Source organism: Sorghum bicolor, chromosome 4, assembly GCF_000003195.3.
Source record: "Sorghum bicolor cultivar BTx623 chromosome 4, Sorghum_bicolor_NCBIv3, whole genome shotgun sequence".
In the NCBI taxonomy this organism is placed as follows: Eukaryota; Viridiplantae; Streptophyta; class Magnoliopsida; order Poales; family Poaceae; genus Sorghum; species Sorghum bicolor.
Genome location: NC_012873.2, coordinates 61,484,187 through 61,499,575, shown reverse-complemented (window position 1 = coordinate 61,499,575; position 15,389 = coordinate 61,484,187). Strand labels below are relative to the sequence as shown.

Sequence of the window (15,389 nt, the reverse complement as noted above, 5' to 3'; positions counted from 1 at the left end):
CTCGTTTTGCAAATTGAAAAATAAATTGAACATTCTTATACCTTCTCTAACATATTACTTCCGTCCCACAATAGATAATGGTATGGGATGCTTGTATGTCAAACTTTCTCAACTTTGTCTATATTTATAGAAAATACATGTATATATCATGGGCGGATTTAGGGGTATTTTCCTGTATTTCTGGGAATACCCAACTATTTTGGTGCACTTTTATGTAAATATGTATATATACTTATATATATAAATATATAATGCTATAATATATAGTATTTTCGCATATTTGAGCTCAAAAGATGTAAAAAACTGGCATTTCAATTAGAAATCTATATTCTGGAAAGCAAATTTTGGTTTAAAGTTGCTGACGTGGAAAGCAAATTTTGGTTTAAAGTTGCTGACGTGTAGTGCAGTTGGCTATATTTTAAGCCTACGAATTCGACTTTATGGAAGTAGGAATATCCAAGTTTCAAATCCTGGCTCCGCCACTAGTATATATAAGTGCTATTCTACACTCTAGGTGTAGAATACTATTCTACACAAAAGTGTTATACTGAACAAAATTTAGTATTGTTCAGTATTTCGTGGTCCTGAGTGTACGACTGGATGATACTGAACATTGTTCAGTACTACTCAGTATTTTTTCTGCTCAGTTTTGACTTACGGTGTAGAATAATATTCTACACCTAGGGTGTAGAATAGCGCTGTCGTAGGATGTGATTATTAGATATAAGCATGACTTGCTAACCTAAGAGTATACATTGAAAAATCAAATGTATTTGAGATCATATTCTACCACGATTGCTTCTATGTTTGTATTGTATGTGTCTAGTGGTTGGTCTGTTCGCTAGTCTGAAAAGTCAAGGCTGAAATTACTGTTGGCTGATTTATTATGAGAGAAAAACACTGTTGTCTTGTTCATGAGCTAGTGAACCTAAGCGTATGAATCAAGTTGACGAGCTATACAAGTGCCAAAATCAACTTTAACAAGATAATCGCTCATGGGCATGTGAAGAAGCTTGAAGAGGGATCAAACCGAGTTTGAGAAGCAAGCAACAGCTAGTTTATGTCAATGAGAGAAAAAGTGTAATGTCTACCCTAATATTCAAAGCATCTATCTCAAGCAGTGTCACCCTTTGTAGTAATTAATGACAAAGGCGGAGAAAGAGAGAGAGTAGAACAAAGATATTATTAAGGGAGGATTCAAACTGTGACGGCTAGACCAGACCAGACCACAACATGAAGCAATAATATGTGGGCCACGCCCACAAAAATCATCCTTAAGGACATCCGCAATGGTAATTTGCAAATAACTAGCTAGATGAGACATAGAAATAATACAAAATGAATATTATAGTGGAGAATTATGTGAGCTATGATAGAGGAGTTTCTGGGAGATTATTTCAGACTAGCTATTTGGGAGTCACTAGTTATTTGATCTCTCTCTTTAATAATTCATAGATTTTTTTCTAAGACGAGCTATTTGAGAACCGCTGGAGACACCCTGAGGCCTCTGGAATGTTTTGCCTTGTTTTCATACCAACCATAGCATATTTTTGAAGAGAGCCAGTGAATAATAGAATTCCCACTGAAATCCTTCCACCGTAGGCTAGTTGAATCTGGCCCAAGAGTTTGAGATGGGTTTTGCGACTGAGGTAGGTTTAGATCTAGAATTTTTATTTTATTTTTTAGACGTCGTGGACATGACAGTAGGATTTGAACGAGAGGCTGCACTCATTATTGATGAAGAGGAGGAGCTAGGGGAGACCCGTCCATGGGCCGAACAGCAACATGGCAAACTTAGGAGACTGCAGGCAATCAATTGAATGCCGCCGCTCGGAGTGGGATTGACTATTGAGCAAAGTTTGCTCCTCCGAACTAAAGTTTGGATGGCCGTGACTCTTACACTTCAGCCCTCCCGCTCTCATCCGCTGGCAGAGGAGAAAATTGCATATTTTGGAGTCTGATCCTAGCAGAAGGGCAAAAAGGATCTGTTTAGAAGGCAAATAAATGTGTTTAGATTAAGAAAGAGAAAAAATATATCAAATATCATGGAAATCAAAGGATCAATGTTTAGAGGGCTATTTTTATAAAATCAATATTTGAAATCCTAAATTTGCGAAATTATGCATTTTTCTCCTTGTCGGAAACGGTTACGGACCAATTTTCCCCTCTCTCGCGGCCTGCGTATCCCTCTTCCCTCGGCTGCTTCCTCCTCCCTCCGCATCCACACCATGGAATCCTAGCGCTAGCTCGGCTAAATCGAGGGGCAACCAGTGGTGCAAACAAATCGGGTGATGCTGCAGGCGTACAGCCGCTCCTGCGCGCATGGCAGCACGTGGCGCGCGCCGTGCTCGTGCAGCCGGACAGCCGCCGACCGGCATTGGCGGCTTTGCGTGCTGCTGGTGAGTGGTGACTGGTGAGTGCTACTAATCTCATATGGGCTAGGCGGCTGGCCGTCTCACGGAAACTCGAAAGCACATCAGGGTCTGCGATTGGCGCACGGCAGCTGCTTGTATCGATTTACTTTTTTGTTGATGCCTTCTGAAGTCTCAATCTCCCAATCTGGCAAGTGGCAAATCCCCATGAGTCCATGGAATATCATACTTCTTCATCTCTATTTCAATTGCATAAATTGAAATCGACGATTATATATTTGTACCGAATTTTTATAGACTTGCACAAACTGAATTGGTTAAATGGGATCATCATTTAATCATTCCTAAATACTACTTTAGTTGTCTTTTGTGAAAAATACATCTCTGATTTCTTGTAAGTGTCCAACTTTTGTGTGTTAATTCAAGTTCAGTGACTATTCTGATGAAGATACAGGAGGCAAGGACGAACCAAATCACCATCAGTTAGGTAATTTTCTAATCATTTTTATGTTTTCATCAAGTTTGTTGTACAATTTAACATGAATACCAAATATCATCTGAATTATGCATTTTATGCTTTAATTTTATTATCTATAAGGTCCCTTGGGAACGTAGGAAAATTTCCTAAAGACCTGTGTTTTTCCTATAAAATTGAATTGAATCCTGTAAAATTTCTACATACCTATACGAAAATCCTGCGTTCCAAAGGGGCGCTAAGTATGTGACTAATGTGGGTAGTTTAAACGTTGGCCTTATGTGTGAGGATTCAGCAACTCCGCCACATTAAAGACCATGCAGCATGCCAGATGACTAGGGCAGCAAACTGCAGCTGCACACTGCACTGGAGATCTGCGAGATCAGGTACAAGAGCGGAGTGGAATGATTATTTATGTTCGGATCAGCTACTGCACCTGCGGTAGACCTGCTCCAGTTCGTCAGCCTCGGCAAACACGGAGATCTTGACTACGGGTGCGGCTGGCCAAATTGATTCCAATCCTTGTATCCTTTTGTAGTTTTGCTTACTATTGATTGATCCCCCCAGGAGTTCAGGTACTTAGTTTAGATCTCCAGACATCGTAGCGTGATGGACTCTGTGACTGTAGGAGAAACCCACCCCGACTGTCCTGTGCATAGCGGTAAGGATCTCATCCCAGCCATCACGCAGTAACAATTTCTACCACAATTATGTGTCATAACTCCAAGACAAATTTAACATGGATCATATTGTTAGATATATACTAGCTTTTTATTTTTATGGAATCGTGATGTAGCATTTCCTCCGAACACAAACACATTCACTAGACCTGAGCCTGAGATATGTAAGTTGGGTAGTGGAGTCGATCTGCCATATAAGTTCAGAAAAGGAATTAAACATAATAAAGTATTGAGTGACAATGCCGGGAAATCAGAAGCACCACATATTCCAACATGACTGTTAAAGTGTACAGAAAAGAAGACAAGAAGTTCAGCATGAACAAGCTATCAAGAAAGTTTGCAGCAGTCATCAAAGAAGTTTTGTCAATGTGGTCATTCGCTGATAAGTAAGCACCTTATTAGATGCTAAAGAGCAGACCAGCATGCTAAGTTGTCTGAATAAACATTATGATGGGTATGGCTAGTTGAAGATATTAAGAGCCTGCTTCTTTATCTCCACAGCTTCAAGGAGCTTCTTAGCCACCGCGCACGCGTACACCGAAGAGCCCTTAGGTATCTGCAGTATCAAGATATGAAGTATTATAACTAATGTCTGTGCTACAGACACAGGGAAAAGGATCAAGAACCTACTTTCGTTTAAGAAAATTTGTTTGTTACCTTTGTATTGAACATGAATATATGGTGATCTCCTATGATTCCCCCAACAACATGGATGAGCTCAAGACGAAACTCCTCTAGAACCTTTGCAGCACAAAGCAAAGAGTTGGCTCTCTTCTTCTCTGTGAACTTGATATTTATTTCATCATCAACTATGCGGACATCAACATCGCACTCCTTGGACCTTCTTTGAACCCAGGAGCTCCTTATAGCCCCATTCATCTGATTGTTTTGGTCATCACTTACTGGCTGCATTGAAGAGCTTTCCCCATCATCAGCTGCTTCATCATCCAACTTCAGTATCTTCCTCCTGTCAGTGCTGTTCCTCTTCTTTTCCAGTAAGATCTTCAGTTCTTTCACTGTTCTATTAAGCTCATTGATGTAGTCAATGGCATCTCCAACTATAGAGGCCCTGTCATTCTGGAGAATAGTTTTACAGCAATTCAGAATTCATAGCCTCTTATTCACTAAGAGTACAATAAATGTAGATTTAGGAAAGAAAAACAATATTGCATTGTGCTGGGCATAACTAGAGTTTCTGGAATGGAAATTCTCTTATCCCGCATATTTTATAATTTCATTCTATTTTGTTGGATGCTGATACTAAAGATCAATTTACGTGCATCTGTCCACTGATACATGCAAAAATTCCATGATCGCATTCCTCCACATACTTGAACTGATAGCACTTTATAAGAGTTTGCTAATGACAAATCCATCTTTAATAAAGTTTTTTTTATCATACACACATTTGTTTTAAATTTTATTTTTCCTAGGGAAAACAATCTGAATACATGTTCCAATACATCCTGTACGAATAGAACTTACTAAATGTTCTACAAATCCATGCAACTGTGGAAAATGAGTTCTGTAATGAGAGAAGCAATTAAGGAATTTGTGCTTGGAGAGATAAGTTATACAAACCTTAGTAGGGTTTGGGAACAGTGATCTTAAAGCCCCATACTTCACATTTAGCTGCTCCCTCCTCTCTCTTTCAGTTGCAAAGTTAGCTTTTCCCTTGCCCTTGCCAAATCCACCTTTCTGTCTTCTAGTCCCCAGTACTGGGCTGTCGAACTGTCTCCCATCTATCTCCTGGAAAATATTTCCTGAGACCCCTGCTACCCCGACCATCCCATCTCTCTCATCATCACTGGTAAATATCCCATAGTTTTGTGGTAGTGAATGATAGAGATCCTTCAACATATGAGATTGAGTAGCATGATAACCTAATGGTAGAGTTGAATCGCTGAACATCATTCCACTTTCATGAGTTGCTACTCCTTGAAGGTCATTGGTAATGTCCAAAGGATTGACCATGTTCTGTGCTGGATCACCAAAGATATGTTCTGTCGAAGGAAATTCAGGAATCAAACTGCACCTTTGGATCTGTAGAGAATTTAGAAGATCATGTGCAGCTGCATAAGTGCCATTTCCATATGATGCAGGGTCGTAGTCCAGGACCTGTTGTTCCACAGTTATGTTATGTGGACCTTCTATCTGGTGGCTGAGGATACGATCTTGGACACCATAGACAACAGGAACTAAATTTGCAGTTTCTGCTGGAGGAACTCCTTGGATCATGTGATCACTATGGTCCTGCTCCATGTCAATCCCAAGCTGGTGATGAATTTGGTCGATCACCCTTGCAGGCTCAGAGGTAAGGTTGGCTGGATTGGAGTGATCTTCTATGATAAAGGGCGCAAGTCTGAAGTTCTGCTGTTCAACATCTGTATTGTCATAGATGGAAGATTGGGAAGAATCATGGATCATCGATCCTTCCATGAGAATATGATCATGAGAACCATCAAAATAGCCTCCCCCAGCAATCATTTTGGCCCTGGTTACCTTCACTCAAGATAAAAAAATACAGCATTTAGGAACTATATGCACCATATAAGTATCTATTTAGCAAAACACTTAGGAAGAAGCAAAGGCAGGAGACAAAACTGATTAAGAAACATAGAAGTAGCATGCTAGAGGATCTGAAATAGACAAAAAATATTAGCTGGTGCCCATGAATTGAGGGAAAAGATGTCTCGACCTGTATGAAACAACGATGGAGTTGATTAAGCAGAGAAGATTGCAGCTGGCTTAGTTGGTTTGATTGTTTGAGAGGAGGAAGAGAATACTCAAGGTTTAAGCTAGGCAATCTGTTTCTCTCTATCTTTTCCGTGTGGAGTTTTATTAGCACATGGATGAGACAGGAAGCCTTTTTGCTTCCTTAGGACCCAACAAACTGCCTTGCGTCTTTATTTGCGCCCTACACCTAAAAATATTAATCTTGCTAGTTTGTGCTTCAACTACCAAGCTCAACAATTAATCAGCAGAACACAGACTAGTATAAGTATTGACAATGACCAAAGTGCCCTTTACCTTCTTGAAATCTTCTAAACAATGCACTACAAGTCCAATAGTTGAAAAGGGTATGTTTAAATCTCAAAGACATAAGCAAAACTTCATTCTTTAGATACATATTGTTTCTTCAGGTTGGTATAAACAAAGTCGGCAGATTCAATCTAGCATTTGCATCCTGCCAATAGTACGAAAAACTGAAAGTAAAGAGAAGAGAACAGTACCAAGATTATTTTGACAGACCAGATAGCAAACACGCTGTTCAGAAACTAGTTGCTGAAAACCATCCTTGTGAAGTAGTTTGAGTGTGCTGCTAGTAATATATATACAACGTCATGGTAAAAGGCAAAATGTAATTGGCATGTGGCCAGTACCGCAGTAGTACGGAAATTTGGTTGCCACGTAAAATTGATGAACAGATAACAGAATATGTTTATATCAACACCAATCATTTCCTAAAAGTTTCTCTTGAACATTCTTAGAAGAGGTCAAAGTGAAGGGCTATCAGATTTCAGATCATCATCATCATTAAGAATGGCCATGAGAAAGATGGAAAACTCACACTCTTTGAACTTGGCATCTTTGCTGTTATTCATGCCATAGGAAGTTGGGAAATGCAAGTCATGCCTTCTCCGTTCCTCCGTATTTTACGGACATTATGCTGTAGTGTGCTTTCAGAAACTAAAAGGACAAGTCCAACTACCTGAAACACTGGACAGTTGCAAAGGGAGTCATAACCTTGCATCACTGCATAGAACCTAATAATCATGTCATGCTTGCATTTCTTTGTACTTTGTAAACTTCGATCCAGTATACAGTAGTTATGCGGTTGACATTTCTGGAGTTCTTATTATTTCCCATACAATATATGTGCTAGGCAGAGACTGTCTAAACGAGGACTCTCTGAATATATGTTTCAGGAACATACCGTGTCCTTTTTCAATTTTGACTGCAAATGAACACCTCATCCAACAGAAGGGTCAAGAGAAACACCCTGCAGCCCATCTCAAATCCATCTTCAAGAGGGAGGGAACACCTATGAGAAAACAACAGAGTGATGGAGCTCAACTGCCAAGGCTCGTCTGCGCTTAGCTTTGTGACTTTGGTGATGGATCTTATGGCCATCCTTGAATTTGTTCATGGCAGCATTCATGACAGCCTGTTCTAACCATGTGGTATGGGGTTCATATGTTTTTCTGGAGCTGTAAATGCTTGGCAATGAATACGTAACTACAATTGGTTTACTAAACTAGCATTCTGATCGTTTTGCAGAGCTGTATTACAGTGGCAAATTCAATTAGCAATAGGAGGCAAATTGAGCTGGAAGTTGAAAAACAGTGAAATTCGAAAGTTTTAGTATTAAACTTCGAATTGGGGAGGTGATTCCAACGGGAGGTAGGTTGAATTAATCGCCTCTGAAGGGTGCCAACTCTTCTGATGGATACCGGTGAAGTAAACTGAAAGATTAATCGCCTCTGACTCTGAATGCCAATGCCAAGTCTTGTGATGGATATCCAGGTGAAGTAAACCGGAAACATGGATGGTCTGGTACTTCGAGTTAAACACGTTTTGATATTTGTTTTGTACGTAGTACTTTTGTCTGCGGCTTCAGGATATGAGCCAACACCGGTTCTCTTTTCCTTTTTTTTTTTTGTTTTGACAACACCGATTCCGTGCTTGAAAGTTGGACTTGGATACGCCATCCTGTCCTTATCACTACTCCTTACAGGGGAATCGAAAAAAAAAAGAAGAGATGGCAATACGAGCATGGCTGGAAACCTCGACACAAGTCACAGCGTGGTAATAAAATAACACACGTATAATGCCCCGGGCAAATCCATTCAGTCTCGTACAAGGAAGGTGTTATTTGCCGAAATGACTGACGCAATGACGCTGCCGTACAGCAAGCATGTCTCAACTCCTCCAATCAAGATCCAACAACAACATCGAGACTTCTCAAAAAAAAAAAAAAACGAGACCCTAGGAACGCACGGTCGGGCCGAAACGCGGAGACCCTAACGGGCTGGACCGGAGCCGTCCACGCCGCCACGAGCCCACGAGGGTAGAGCCTCGCACCAGCCAGCCCTAGAGCCCGCAACGGCTATTTTCTCCTACCCTGCCCTCCGGCGGCGGCTCGGCGTACTAGCCGTTGGCCGTGGCCGTGTGGTGCGGCGGGCGTTCCCCTCTTCCCTCCTCCTCTTCCTCCTACAAATAATCTTTCGTGGCCGATCCCTAAACCCCACAAAGCAAAGCATCAATTCTCTCTCCTTCGCGCATTCTCCTCGCCTCCCCACGACGATCTCAAGCCGCTCGCCGGGGAGTCGAGACACGCGCACTTCTCGCCTCGTTCATAAGCTCGTCTCTTTGTTCTTTCCGCTGTTAATCTTCTTGTTTGATTATTTTCTGTGCTTGATTCTAACCTGCTATTATTTTAGTTCGCGTTTAATTCCATCGCTACTGCTGTTGTTATTTCTCTGTTGTGCTTGCCCTGTTCTTTTGTTTGCTCTCTAACCATGGACGCAGGATCCCACTCGATCTCCTCGGAGAAGAGCCGCGCCGCCGCCGCGCCCCGGCCGCCGCTGCAGGAGGCGGTCTCCCGCCCCTACATGCCATCGCTGGGCTCGGGATGCCGTAACCCGTCGGCCAAGTGCTACGTGAGTCCCTTTCTCTTGCTACTGGATCGAGTAAGGTGGGTGTTCGATGGTTTGCCTGACCACCAAGTTTGGCTGGTTCTCCTCCTGTTTGTGTTCTGCAGGGCGACAGATTCATCCCGGACAGATCGGCGATGGACATGGACATGGCACACTTCCTGCTCACTGAGCCCAGGAAGGACAAGGAGAACGCGGCGGCGTCCCCGTCCAAGGAGGCGTACCGGAGGCTGCTCGCGGAGAAGCTGCTCAACAACCGGACACGGATCCTCGCCTTCAGGAACAAGCCGCCGGAGCCCGAGAACGTATCTTTCGCCGATGCGGCTTCCTCCAACCTGCAGGCCAAGCCTGCTAAGCAGCGGCGCCACATTCCCCAGGTATGCGCAATAGATCTTCTGATTCGGCTTCTATCCATCTTATGCAACGGGTTGTAGTGGCATGGGAGAATGGTGGATCACTGATGCGGTTGAATCAAAATGTGCAGTCTGCCGAGAGGACCCTAGACGCCCCAGAGCTTGTTGATGACTACTACCTCAACCTGCTTGACTGGGGGAGCAACAATGTGCTGTCCATTGCTCTGGGAGACACACTGTACCTGTGGGATGCGTCGAGTGGATCCACATCCGAGCTTGTGACCATCGATGAGGACAGCGGTCCTATTACCAGTGTTAGCTGGGCTCCTGATGGTCGGCACATCGCCGTGGGGCTCAACTCGTCCGACGTCCAGCTTTGGGACACCAGCTCCAACCGACTGGTACGTAACAGTGTCCTGCTTCATCCAAAAACTGCAATGCATGTTCACTGTTGCTGAATTAAATCGTTTTTTCTATGCAGTTGAGAACACTCAGAGGTGTGCATGAGGCAAGGGTAGGTTCACTGGCATGGAACAACAGCATCCTAACCACCGGTGGCATGGATGGCAAGATTGTGAACAATGACGTGAGGATTAGAGACCACGTTGTGCAGACTTACGAGGGGCACAGCCAGGAGGTGTGCGGGCTCAAGTGGTCTGGATCAGGGCAGCAGCTGGCCAGCGGAGGCAACGACAACCTTCTGCACATTTGGGATGTGTCGATGGCATCATCCATGCCATCTGCTGGCCGCAACCAGTGGCTACATAGGCTCGAGGACCACACGGCCGCCGTGAAGGCACTCGCGTGGTGCCCGTTCCAGAGCAACTTGCTTGCCACTGGCGGTGGTGGCAGCGATCGTTGCATCAAGTTCTGGAACACACACACTGGTGCGTGCCTGAACTCAGTTGACACCGGATCACAGGTGTGCGCTCTTCTCTGGAACAAGAATGAGAGGGAGCTGCTGAGTTCACATGGATTCACACAGAACCAACTGACTTTGTGGAAGTACCCATCGATGGTGAAGATGGCTGAACTTACTGGCCATACCTCTCGTGTCCTTTTCATGGCTCAGGTGAATTTTTCGCACCAGTTAACAAATACTTATCTGCATCTGTGCCATGGAACTATCTGCATTTGAGTACATGCTAGTGTGAACATTGCTTATATAATTCTTTCGTGGTGAAACTGCAGAGTCCTGATGGATGCACAGTAGCGTCAGCTGCTGCAGATGAGACCCTCCGGTTCTGGAACGTTTTTGGAGCCCCTGAAGCGCCCAAGCCTGCTGCCAAAGCTTCCCACACTGGGATGTTCAACAGCTTCAACCATATCCGATAGGATGAGTCATGAGGATAGTCTCTTTCTAAAGCAGATGATATCTGCCTACCATCGCTAAGCAGGTGGCATGAGGGAGCACTGCAATCCTAATGCATCATTTTTTGGTATGCTCATTGCTCAATTTCTCAGTACAAGCACAATCTCTTGGTGATCTTGGAGTGGGAACTGAATTGACACATGCTCTTTCCGTTGGTAGCTTTCAGGAGGGTCAGAAATCAATGACAGTTCGCTTCGTAGACGTCGTCTTCATCAAGTAGATATCTGCAATGATACTGGAACCAGAACCTCGAAATGCAGAGTCTTAGAGATTGAATTGCAGAGTCGGTGACTTCAGGAATCAGAAGAAAAAGATGTATACCCCTAGCCTCAGAGGTTGATAGCAAATTTGTTACTTGTCCTGTGTTGTGTATGCTGATCATTAACAGTAACACTCTGTACAAAGTATAATGTTTTCCTCCTCTTTATTGAACATCAATAGCGCCTATTTGATGTGCCAATTATTGTTAATCAAGACAGCGATTCTTTTTTGCAATTTTTAATGGAATATTTGTCGGTTGTAAATCAAGACAACCATTATTTTTGCAAATTATAATTTGCCATTTTGGTTGCAACATCAAGAGAACCTGTGTCAGATAATGGAATACCATGTCATTTCTCATTAAAGTTTCGTTTATGAACACTTTCAATAGACTGAAAAGATTAAAACCAATTTCCATACTCCAAAAGTATAGAATGTAGAGAATTGCGGCTTCCTTCCAGAATGTTCCATGGTGGCTTGGAAGAAGTCATGCTTTCGATGGTGAAGATGGCTGAACTTACTGGCCCTCTCGTGTCCTTTTCATGGCTCAGGTGAATTTTTCACACCAGTTAACATGCCCTCTCGTTATCTGCATGGTGAAACTGTGCCGAGTCCTGATGGATGCACAGTCGCGTCAGCTGTTACTGGAACGTTTTTGGAGCCCCTGGAAAGCCCAAGCCTGCAGCCAAAGCTTCCCACACTGGGATGTTCAACAGCTTCGACCATATCCGATAGGATGAGCCATGAGGATAGTCTCTTCTATTGGATATGGTCCCAGTGGCCTGTCAATTTGTTGGGAACTGTTCTTAGTTTAATCATGCGAGTACGCTCTTTTTGTTATTGATTTGGCTTTTGGTTCAAATTTTTGCTTACTAGTTCTCCTGCTATGCTAATACAGATGACATCTACTTACCAGATGGCGTGTGGGAGCACTGCAGTCGTCATGCATCATTCTTTGGTATGCTCATTGCTCAATTGCTCAGTACAAACACTATCTGTTGGTGATCTTGGAGTAAAGAACTAAATCTGACACCTCGTATTTTCGTCGGTAGCTTCAGGAGGGTCAGAAATCAATGACACGTAGATGTTATCTGCAATGACACAGGAACTTGAACCTCAGAGATTGAATTACAGACTCTGTGACTTCAGAAATCAGAAGTGCAGATAAGATATACTGCCCCTAGCCTTTGTTAACATTTTTTTTTACTTGTCCTGTCATGTGTATGCCGGCCACTAGCACCACTCGATGTACAGCGAAGTATAATGTTTTCCCCCTTTTGGTTGGAACATCAAGAGCGCCCGTTTGATGTGTCAATTATTTGTAAATCAAGACAGCAAAAATTTTTGCAATTTTTAATGGAATATTTGTCGGTTGGATGCATCAAGAGGGGCAATCTGATTTGCAAATTATTGTAAGTCAAGACAACCATTTGTTTTGCAAATTGTAATTTGTGATTTTGGTTGCAACATCAAGAGATCCTGTGTTAGACAATGGAATATCATGTCAATTTCTTTATTTATGTTTCCCTTAACATTACATAAACATGACCAATTCCACACTCCAAAAGTATAGAATGTAGAGAATTGCGCGCTTGCATCCAGAATGATTCAACTGAGGATGCAGGTGTAACGAGACCAATTCATCCAGAACCGAAGGAAATTTAAGTTCAGTGGCGGCTTTGGAAGAAGCCATTATCAGCACTGTATGTTGTTTTATATGCTCTCAAAAAAAGAAGGGTTTTCCTTCGTCTAACAAAATAACCACCAAGGTTGACTCCTGAATGCCTAATAAGAGGTAAAGAACTATGGGTACCATTGGCATCTAGCTGTAAAGTAAGAAATAAAAATCTTACATTGTCAATCTCTCTCAACATTTTTCTTCTCCTTCTGTAAAGATCTGTCTAAAGTAAGTTCTATATTTGTTTAGTTCACTAAAAAAACACATGCGGGAAACATTAAATATAAACAGAAATAAAAACTAATTGCACAGCCTATAAATCACGAGATAAATCTGATAAACTTAGTTAGTCATTGATTAAACAATAATTACCAAATAAAAACAAAATGTTAACGTACCCAAAAAAATCACAACTACACAAGGCCGCTCCGTTGTGTTACTGTAGGGGTCCGTAGAAGGAACAGTGCTTTCATGTGGACCACGGATTGAGATTCTGACACTCCCTTTGTCGCGTTGCGCAGGTGCGCACCCCGCCGAGGCGCCCAGCGCCAGGCAGGCTTTGCCGGTTCGCCCGCCCGGAACCGGACGAGAGCCGAGCGGTGGCGCGGTAACAAGATAGTAGTGGCGAGCACGAGAGATTCCGCGTGTTCCGCTCCGACGGCCGCACAGCTCATCGCCCTGGCTCGCTGCCGCGCCACCACCCAACAACCAACAAGACGACTAGGCATGCGCGCGTTCTCGGATCCCCCTCTCCTGCTAGGACACGGCCAGCGGCATGTGATCTCGTCAATACAAAGCCGCCGGTCGCTCCGCATATGCGCGCGCTCCTCGGCTCATGTGGAAGTGGAACGGCCGGCCGTGGTTTTTGTTCGCGCGGTGCGCCGCTGTCCTGTGTCGCGCCGCGAGGCACAGCACAGGCATGCGCGCGTACGGCGTACCCGGCCGGGGGCTGATTCGTTCGGTGGCCTCCCTGTCCTGTCATCTAGTAGTCGCAGCATGTTACTGAGTAGGTGCCTCCAGAACTCACACGACGGCTGTGAACTGGGTTGGTTTGAGCTATCAACAAAAAACCACTCCTCCGTACAACTACATAATAAACAGTTAAACACGACTTGATGCTACTGACACGCTAGCGACTGATCGAAATGGTTCCATCCCCTTCAACTTTAAGCATACGATTCCAGACCCAAAACTGAAACCTAAGCATGCGATGCTCGCGGAAAGCCGTTCACTTTAGGGTAGGGTAGAGGGATAGAGTGGAAATGCGAACAAAGACAAACGAATCGTAGGATAGCTACTAGCTAGCTTCTCAAATCTACATGCTGCCCCGGCCCCAAAGAAGAATCTTTCAACCTCAAGGCTCAAGCTGACCTGCAGTAGTCCCAGACATGGGAGTGCCATTTTCTACGTACAATTACTCTTTCAATCTCTCTACCGCCTTCAATTCACTGGCACCTAATTGACTCCAATTAAGCCGCCTGTTTTTAAAAATTCCACGCCTCGGATCCCTTTGTCTGATCATGTACAGGGTACATCAGTACAAGGATCAATTAATTTATACTATTCATATTTATATTAGGGAGCAGGCACGACTCATTTTGTAGTGGTTCAGATGAGAGCTAACCCCTGTCCATGTGACGTACAATCATGCCGTGAAGCACATCACAGTCTCCAGTAGTCGCACACACGAAATGAACATCACGGATCCAGCACGGCTGAAGCAGATTAATTCCGTGGCGTGCTCTTTTCTGATCAAGCTGCCGTTTGATCGGAGGTGGTCCGTGCATCATGATCAGCGGGACTTTGTAACCGTCGGTGCACCGATCGATCGAGCTCCGATAGCCAGAGATCACGCTGACGCGCCCACCTAAACCCGCGCGCCGGCTCGGCTCCGGCCGGGCCAGCCGATCGAGGAAACGGCAAGGCGAAAAAAAGCGAGAGTGGCAAATTGGGCGAGCGGCGACGAACGGAGGGCGGGTGGGGCGGCGGTCACGGCCAAGTTGGCGCCCACGAATATTCCCGCTCCCGTCCGGGGCCACGCGACGCCCACCGGCAACATCTCCCCGCGTCCCTCTCTCGGCCGTTCTCGCGCGCCGGAATAATTCCCCTCCACCAATCCTCCATCGGCAAAGGCCGTGCGCAGCTCTCGCTATCATCGTCGATCCATCGATCAGCCATTCCATCGCCATGGCATTGGCATATCCACTGACGCGCATAGTCCCGATCGTTCTCGCGAGCCGTTAATAAAATCCCGTCGCGTTCGTTCACCTCGGTTGGCACCGGTATATGCAGTCGACGAGCCGTTCTTGATCCCGTGCTCCCGGCCGGCGGCTCCGGTAGCCGCCCGCCTGCGCATTGACCGCCGGCCGCCGGGGGTGGGAGTGGGCACATGGCGGCATGCCGCGCCTACGCCTACGCACGTACAGTGCACTGCACAGAATTCAGAATTGGTTGTCGAAGCAAATCTAGCAGCGATCAGACAGCTTCTCTGGCCTACGACCGGAAGACACGGCACGCACACATGCCAGCTCCGCTCTTGTC

At 44.6% G+C, this 15,389-nt stretch overlaps 2 protein-coding genes and 1 long non-coding RNA gene across 3 annotated transcripts; 2 read left to right on the top strand and 1 right to left on the bottom strand.

The window, feature by feature from the left end:
- On the top strand, positions 2,129-7,785 carry LOC110434576. The gene is made up of 2 exons (XR_002452101.1): positions 2,129-2,859; positions 7,457-7,785. It is a non-coding gene; the product is annotated as an uncharacterized LOC110434576 (long non-coding RNA).
- LOC8073170 (transcription factor EAT1) lies at positions 3,768-6,014 on the bottom strand. The gene is made up of 3 exons (XM_002452652.2): positions 5,109-6,014; positions 4,185-4,604; positions 3,768-4,083 (listed from the first exon to the last, which is right to left on the bottom strand). The coding sequence occupies exons 1-3, from the start codon at positions 6,012-6,014 to the stop codon at positions 3,988-3,990; spliced, it is 1,422 nt and encodes a 473-aa protein (XP_002452697.1). The 3' UTR covers positions 3,768-3,987.
- LOC110434575 (cell division cycle 20.2, cofactor of APC complex-like) lies at positions 8,522-11,458 on the top strand. The gene is made up of 6 exons (XM_021458872.1): positions 8,522-9,190; positions 9,292-9,561; positions 9,669-9,938; positions 10,019-10,609; positions 10,729-10,976; positions 11,069-11,458. Exons 1-5 carry the CDS (start codon positions 9,050-9,052, stop codon positions 10,870-10,872), a joined length of 1,416 nt encoding a protein of 471 aa, XP_021314547.1. The 5' UTR covers positions 8,522-9,049; the 3' UTR covers positions 10,873-10,976; positions 11,069-11,458.

Bases quoted from the DNA above. Each gene is read 5' to 3' on its own strand.
- LOC8073170 (XM_002452652.2), bottom strand. From the start codon at position 6,014: ATGATTGCTGGGGGAGGCTATTTTGATGGTTCTCATGATCATATTCTC. The intron at 4,605-5,108 runs GTTTGTATAACT...ACTATTCTCCAG, and splicing joins TGTTCCCAAACCCTACTAAG to AATGACAGGGCCTCTATAGT. The intron at 4,084-4,184 runs GTAACAAACAAA...TTGATACTGCAG, and splicing joins TATTCATGTTCAATACAAAG to ATACCTAAGGGCTCTTCGGT.
- LOC110434575 (XM_021458872.1), top strand. From the start codon at position 9,050: ATGGACGCAGGATCCCACTCGATCTCCTCGGAGAAGAGCCGCGCCGCC. The intron at 9,191-9,291 runs GTGAGTCCCTTT...TGTGTTCTGCAG, and splicing joins ACCCGTCGGCCAAGTGCTAC to GGCGACAGATTCATCCCGGA. The intron at 10,610-10,728 runs GTGAATTTTTCG...GTGAAACTGCAG, and splicing joins GTGTCCTTTTCATGGCTCAG to AGTCCTGATGGATGCACAGT.